Genomic DNA, 6,857 nt, shown 5'->3' with positions numbered 1-6,857 from the left:
GATTTCTGATTCTGTGCTCTCCCTGAGAAGAGAAATGTTTTAATGATGTTGGGTTTTATGCAGCAATAAAAGTCACGGGTCTACCATTACCATGAGACCAAGGGGAGAGAATCTGTCTGTACTTCGCCTTTTAAGGAGCAAGCCTATGTGGGCTATATTTCGTTTTACCTATGGCTCTCATCCGTAAAGGTTTTCAGGCATTACATTGGTATTGCTTTAATACTCCTCTCTCCAGTAACAAGGATAATTCTCCTGGCATTCAGCGCCTGTGCTTTAATGCTGTGTAGAGAGGTATGTATCTGGCTGGAGGTACTCTGTTTTAAGGCTATGAGTAGAAGTCTTTTTATCACACTATTCAGCATGCTGTCTTTCTGCCTATGAGCATTTTGGTAGTGAACTGCAAAAAATAGGGTTTTGGGGTGTGGAAAAAAGGATGGGGGCGTGGAGCACATGCTGGGAGTTTCCCAGCAACTGACATATGAATTTGTTCTGGTCACCAGCAGTTTAGAATCACTTCTCCAAGAGTTTGCCGCTATCAGAATTTTGCCGGGACAGTAGGGCTGGCTGCATTATGGTAGCTGTAGTTTTTTACGCGCATTTTTCTACTGTTTTGTTCTTGCTGCTGGCAGTCACTGTTAGCCATTGCTTGGTGTTGAAATGCAAGGAACATCAATATCTTTTCCGTGAAAAATGCTGCAAGGACTGTGCCCCTGGTAAGTAATTTTCACTGGGTGTTGGTTATACTTGCTCAATGTAATACCTGTCAGTTAATAACCACAGGTGGTAGAAAACAGCTTGATGGAAGTATCGTTCAAATGTAGGAAGCATAACATGGAGAAACAGCATTTGATGAGAAGGCTTTTCTATCAGTCTGGACTGACAAAGATTATTTCTATAACATACTAAATTTAGGAATACTCCTCTTTAAAAGAGCTACATGTTCAACTTACTTTGTGTGGCTCAGCCTCCTTAATGTGTCAATCTACATTTTCATTGTGGGAGTATTAACTGAGAAAAGACGGTGGCATTTATGTTACTGTCCTTTACCTATCACATAAAGAAGCTCAGAAATCTTGCGTAATAAAGGAAAACTTTAAAAAAATAAGTTTTGTTGCTAAAGATGTTTTTTAAGCTTTCTTTTGTAGCGAGGTTTATACTACTTAAGACTTCGTGGGTTTTTAAAGAAAAAGATGTGCTTGATTCATAGACAGAGATTAGCAAAGTGTAACTTGACAGGAAATGTAGTTGTTTCCTCCTTTCTTACTGTAGGAGCTGAATGAATCTGAATTCTGAGTTTTGCACACATGTGTGGTTTTGTACACAATCTGAATATTTCTGAAGGCATTGCAGCGTTGAGAAGCGCAACTGCAAAATACCAAACCTCAAATACTTTAATAGTTGGGTTTTCATTGTAGAAATGGCTTAGGCTTAGTGATGAAGAGTAATAACAATTAACAGGTAATATTGCTGTTCAAGGGGCAATCCCCTTGTCAGAAGGGATTATTTTTAGTACAGTCAATATTGAAAGGTACAGTCAATAAAGAAGGGTACAGGTATGCGCCTAGATGGAGCGTAGTAGGTCATGTCTGTAAATGCAGTTGGAACTTAAAGTCTTGCACACGGTTTTACGTGCATCTTTCAGAATAGTTACTTTCTGTTCTTAATTTTGTCGTCTACGCAAAATGGATGTGGTATGAACTGATGCGGTAGTATTATCTTCAAAGATGCTAATTGGAATAAATTCAGCCTTTAAGACTGGAGGCAGGTTACTGCATTATTCTAAAAAATTATTTAAATCCGAGTGTTTCTGAACTCAGTTTAACAAAAGGCATACTTTTGTGCAGATACAGATAATCCATTATCTCAAAATTTTTGTTCCTCACGCTGAACTAACTGTTAGGAGGTTTTTTTGCATTGTTAGCAACTCTGCTGCTGTTGGGGAAACGTTTCTTCATAGTATCTGATGGTGTAGATGATAAAAATGTAGAAGTGTATTGCATATATTGTAGTCACTAAAAATCTCCGGTATTTTGCCACTGATAGCACTTAATAAAATGCAGAGAAAATTAGAGTGAGCAAGAGACTGGGTGCTCGTTGTTCAGCTACAGAATGGTAAAATGGAGAACCAAAATGAAAGAAACAGTCTGTGAGAATAAGGATATATAAGCTCAACCATAAAAACCCTGGTCATTAAAGCTGTCTGTGTAGTTCCTGCAGCCTGTGCTGTATGGAGAGAAGCTAGCGAGATAGAAAGAACGTGTCTGGCTCCTTTTCCGAAATCCGTGGTAACTTGCTGTTTCAGTTTGGGCAAGTCGCTTTGCTCACAACCCTTGTCATCCAAGCGCATCAGCCTGAACTGTGTAAGTACCGTGTATCGTACAGGTTGGAATTTGTGGGTGCAAGCATTCAGTGCTTGCTTCTAAACGCAATGTGTGATAGACGCATGCTGTTTGGATTAGTAACAAATGCTGGCCTCACATCGTCTTGCACTGTGTCTTGCTGCTTGAAATGGAGCTAATAACATCTTTGATGTTATTGGGTGCCGGTACAGATGCATATCAAAATGCAAACACACTTTTTCATGCCTAATGAGCTTTCAGAATGCCAACAGAAAGGTGCTACAAACATTTATTATTGACTGATATGCTAATGAATTTTCTGCAAACCTGGCAGTCCATTGCCGTCTTTTGTACCTGTTTGGGGTTGCTTTGGGTTGAATTGCATGATTTATCTTATAAGGGAAGGCAGGATCTGTCATAAACCCATTTTTATGCTAATAACTTGCTTCTTTCCTAACTGACATTGGCTGCGAACCATAATGTCTAAACCATATGAAGAGGTGGTCTAGCAAAGTGATATTTGGAATCCACTGAGAGAATCGTTTGGGGCATTGCATCAACTTGCAGCAAGTCATCAGGCCCCTACTAGCCCATTTTAGCTGCTTAATTTCCAGTGATGCTATGGGCCAAAACTTTTAGGGATTCTGGCATGTCTAAATCTGTTGAATGTTTTCAGCCAGAGTCGTAAGTGGAACTCTCACTTTCTGGGCACTCTTCATTCTAATGTGTGAAAATGAGGATTTTGTTCCGATAGCAATCGATTCCTCTTTCTACGTGGTCTTTGTTTTAGGTGAACGAATGAGAAGCCGCTGCACAGCAACAACAGACACAGTCTGTGCCCCCTGTCAAGATGAATACTTCAGTAGTGAGCACAGCCATGACTTCTGCAAGAGTTGTACGATCTGCGACACAAGTGAGTCAGCTGTACAGTGGTCGTTTCTTGATATGAATTTGGGAGGCAATGAGTCTTCATATCGTTGCATGCTCCTCAAAGGCTGAACGCACTTGAGATGACAGAGTCCAAACACTGGGTTATCACTTCAGTAGCTGATATCTCCTGGTTGGTAGTGATGGTAGAGCTTTCAAAGGGAAGCAGGCTTGCACTGCCTGAAAACTGGTGTCTTCAGAATTGTTAATAAACTCTGTTCTCTGCAGCCATATCTACACACAACAAATAGGCACGGAGTAATTATTTTTTTTTCTTTCTTAACTTATTTCTTGTCTCTCACCTGCCGTGTATTCGGTTGTTGCTAGGGAGGGGGAGCAAGGAAGTGAAGAAGTGTGAGAAGACCTCTGACAGAATTTGCATGTGTGAGGCAGGTTACATGCCAGATGTCGCACATCCTCTGCGAAGCGGTAAGTTAGTGATGTGTGAGAGTCTCCAAATGCTTGCCTCCTCTCCAGGTGAGAAGGTTGTTATTTCTAGTGTCATTTCTCTCACTGGTACCTCCACACAAGTGTTATGGCAGGGTACTTGTGCGTACTGTTGCTCTGTGATTCCTGAGCTGTCAGAAATCGTAATGCTCTCCTTGTTAATATCCATAACTAGCCAGTAGAGAAAATAGGAAACCATGCCAGTTGCAGACTAAAATAAGCCACTGTGCTGCTTATGTTACTTCTGACCCAATGACTGGTTTTTAGAGGCTATGTGGGTTTCGTTGGGTCTGGTCTATAAGCTAGACTACTAGTATAAGCTATAAGTGTAATTCCTGTGGAGCTGTCATACGGTTATGTTGCTAACTGAACTCAAATGCTGCCTCTTTCTTTTTTTTCCAGTATGCTTACCATGTCCTGAAGGGTCTTATTCTGTAGGGGGAAATGAAAACTGCCAACCTTGGACCAAGTATGTATCACTGATCCAAACATGTTCATTTTGGGTTTATCTCGACAGCAGTTGATGCCCAAATCATGGTGTGTAGAGTAAACCTGTGCTAGGTGCGATGAAATTATGTTCCTCATGACTCTCAGGAGCCTTAAGCAGCCTGGGTACTGATTTGAAGCATCTCTCTGTCTTCTGCCCTTTTTCCTCTGCACTTAAGGGTACAACAGCCTTTAGGTTTTTTTTTTTTTTTTAAAGGTCTGAATGTTTTGTTTCTGTAGCAAAAGGTTCCCTTGCCAAATGCAGATGTGCTTCAAGGCTGTTAGATGCACAGATGGTAAAAAAAACAAACAAACAAACAAAAACCCAAAAAACAAAACAAAAAAACCCAAAACAACAGAATGTCAATTCTTTTCCACTAATAACTTTGATTAGCTTACTTGTTCTTTACATATTGTAGAACCTAGGAAAAATGAAGCCTGAATTTGTATTGCTAAAACAAGGATTGTAATGTTCACTCACTTTTTCCATGGAGATCCCTTAAAGTCATTACTGCAACTGTTTGAAAAACTACACTTATTTATTTTATGTCTCTAGCTGCAGCGTTCTTGGGAAAAGTACTCTTCAACCAGGGACAAGAACAAATGATGCTGTTTGCAGCAACCATGTCACACAGCCAGCTACCTCTCAGAGTGCAACACCAGCTTTGACTCTTCCCACCACTGACTACAAGAATAATACATCGAATGCAACGTTCTCACCATCCAGACCCAGCGTGATTCCTTTCATTTGCACAGATACAAACAGCCCCACAGAGACTAACTGGGGTAAGGAGAGGGAATAACCAAGTCTAGTCTCTGTATTTATTAGGGCTGGTCAGTAATTTTCATCTGAAACTCATTTCACTGGAAATGAAATCACACTTTCTCAGAAGCCCTATCTGTATTTCAGACAGTCTTTCAGTGAAACATGCACAGGATTTGAGTTCTTGCTAGTCTGCTTGGCAGCTGGGACTTTTAGGCTTTGTGGTTCAGGGGAACTTCTGGAGTTCGAGGTTCCTTCTTTTGAAGCTGGAAAGCCATGGAAACTCCAGCTAGAACCATGCGTCTTTTTTAATGTATTATTCTGGTTTTCTTCCAGGGTCCTTATCACTTATCCTTATTTGTCTGATACTGCTCATGGTGAGTGGAATGTCCATCCTCCTGTTGATTATCCAAGCAGCCAAAAAAGAGACCAAGAAGAGGCCTTGTAGAAACAACCATCCAGGTGAGTTTCTTTTTATGGGGAAAAAGTATAGGAAAGAGTAATCAGGGCCCTCTATTTGAACAATTTGATAATTTTTTCACTCATAATGAAGTCTACTTGACTAAGTAGCATGGTGTCATCTGCAGTTAATACCAGTGGTTGATGCACTGGAGGTCATAGTGTCTCAAGTTTTGCATTCTTATAGAGCACAGATTCCTCTGCTTGTTGCCATGCAGAAGGATTCTCTCTCTCTGATTTAAACTTCTTCTAGCTTTTTCCTCCCTTAGTCCTTGTAAAAATGACGTACTAATTTTGTGCAGGGCATTCTATTCAGTACAGAGAAGATCCAGAGTCAACAGTCTTTAAAAGAGTATATCGTGAGCTCTTTTGCCTACATAGAAGTGAATTGTCTTGAAGTGTCTCCTGCAAACACAGGAAAGGTTTGACTGAGATGAGCTGAACGCTATATCGAGAATAAAGTGGCAGCCTGGCCCTTGAATCACCCCACAGCTGCCTCATGTTCCATTGATAGAGCAGTGGTAAAGTGTATTTTCACTGTTGCCTACACTTGATGTTTCCTGGCACTGGCTGGAAATACAAGCAACCGACCCAAATGTCATGCAAGTCATCCGTGAAACTAGAAGAGTCCCTTGGCTTCCCTTTTCTACTCTGTACAGTGTATTTTTTATTTTATTATCTGTCTTTCAGGAGGAGGGAGCTGTCGACTTCCTATCCAGGAAGAACAAATTGACTCCAATTCTAGTCTCATCAAAAACTGACTCCATGTTATGTTACTGTTTCCTGCATTTCTGAGCCAATCGATTGTAACAAGTAATGCGACAGAGCATTCTGTGGCTGTATGTGTGGATGTGTGTAACGGTTTAATTGCACTTCGTTTCCTTTGGGTCTCATTGAGCATCCCCTTTGGCATTAGGACCCATGGGAGTAGGTGTTCTTGGTGGAATCTCTTGGGCAGATCCTGTGCACAGCATCCCTGTTGCCAGGACTGAGTTGTTAATAGTCCTCTTTGCATTTGTAGTCAGTTCTGTATGTAGTGATGCATGGTTGTCTTTGGACTGAAGAAAGTGTTTATGAAGCTGTAAGAGCTGATGATTGAGCAGACAGAAAAACAGGGAAATCAAAAGACCTGCTTTATGACCGAGTTTATATCTTGTCTTACAATTCTGAGATGCTAAGGAGAGCACGTCTCTCTTTTCTCAGCACAGGTATCTCCAGTGTTTGTCTAGTTCCCAAATGAACTCTGCTCGCTTTAGGTGGAGAATCTCCCTTGACGAACCTAGCCAGTGTCCTTTGTGCTTCTGTTTTTTCAAGTTATTTCTTCTTGGTCAAACGGAGTGGCATATGTCACTTGTGCCTCCAGAGACAGTTGTCATTGCTGGCTCTGTACCAGAATAGCACCGGAATTCTGCTGCTAGCTGTTAAGTGACTGGTAA

At 41.0% G+C, this 6,857-nt stretch overlaps 1 protein-coding gene across 1 annotated transcript; it reads left to right on the top strand.

Annotated features, from left to right (window-relative positions):
• Nucleotides 1-569: 569 nt before the first annotated feature.
• TNFRSF4 (TNF receptor superfamily member 4) lies at nt 570-6,182 on the top strand (the record flags this gene model as incomplete). The annotated part of the gene is made up of 7 exons (XM_082493518.1): nt 570-713; nt 3,130-3,252; nt 3,594-3,695; nt 4,116-4,182; nt 4,756-4,985; nt 5,299-5,424; nt 6,112-6,182. The coding sequence occupies exons 1-7, from the start codon at nt 572-574 to the stop codon at nt 6,180-6,182; spliced, it is 861 nt and encodes a 286-aa protein (XP_082349644.1). The 5' UTR covers nt 570-571.
• Nucleotides 6,183-6,857: the final 675 nt, after the last annotated feature.

Source organism: Vanellus vanellus, assembly GCF_965231255.1.
Source record: "Vanellus vanellus genome assembly, chromosome: 20".
In the NCBI taxonomy this organism is placed as follows: Eukaryota; Metazoa; Chordata; class Aves; order Charadriiformes; family Charadriidae; genus Vanellus; species Vanellus vanellus.
This window is presented reverse-complemented; position numbering and strand designations above follow the sequence as displayed.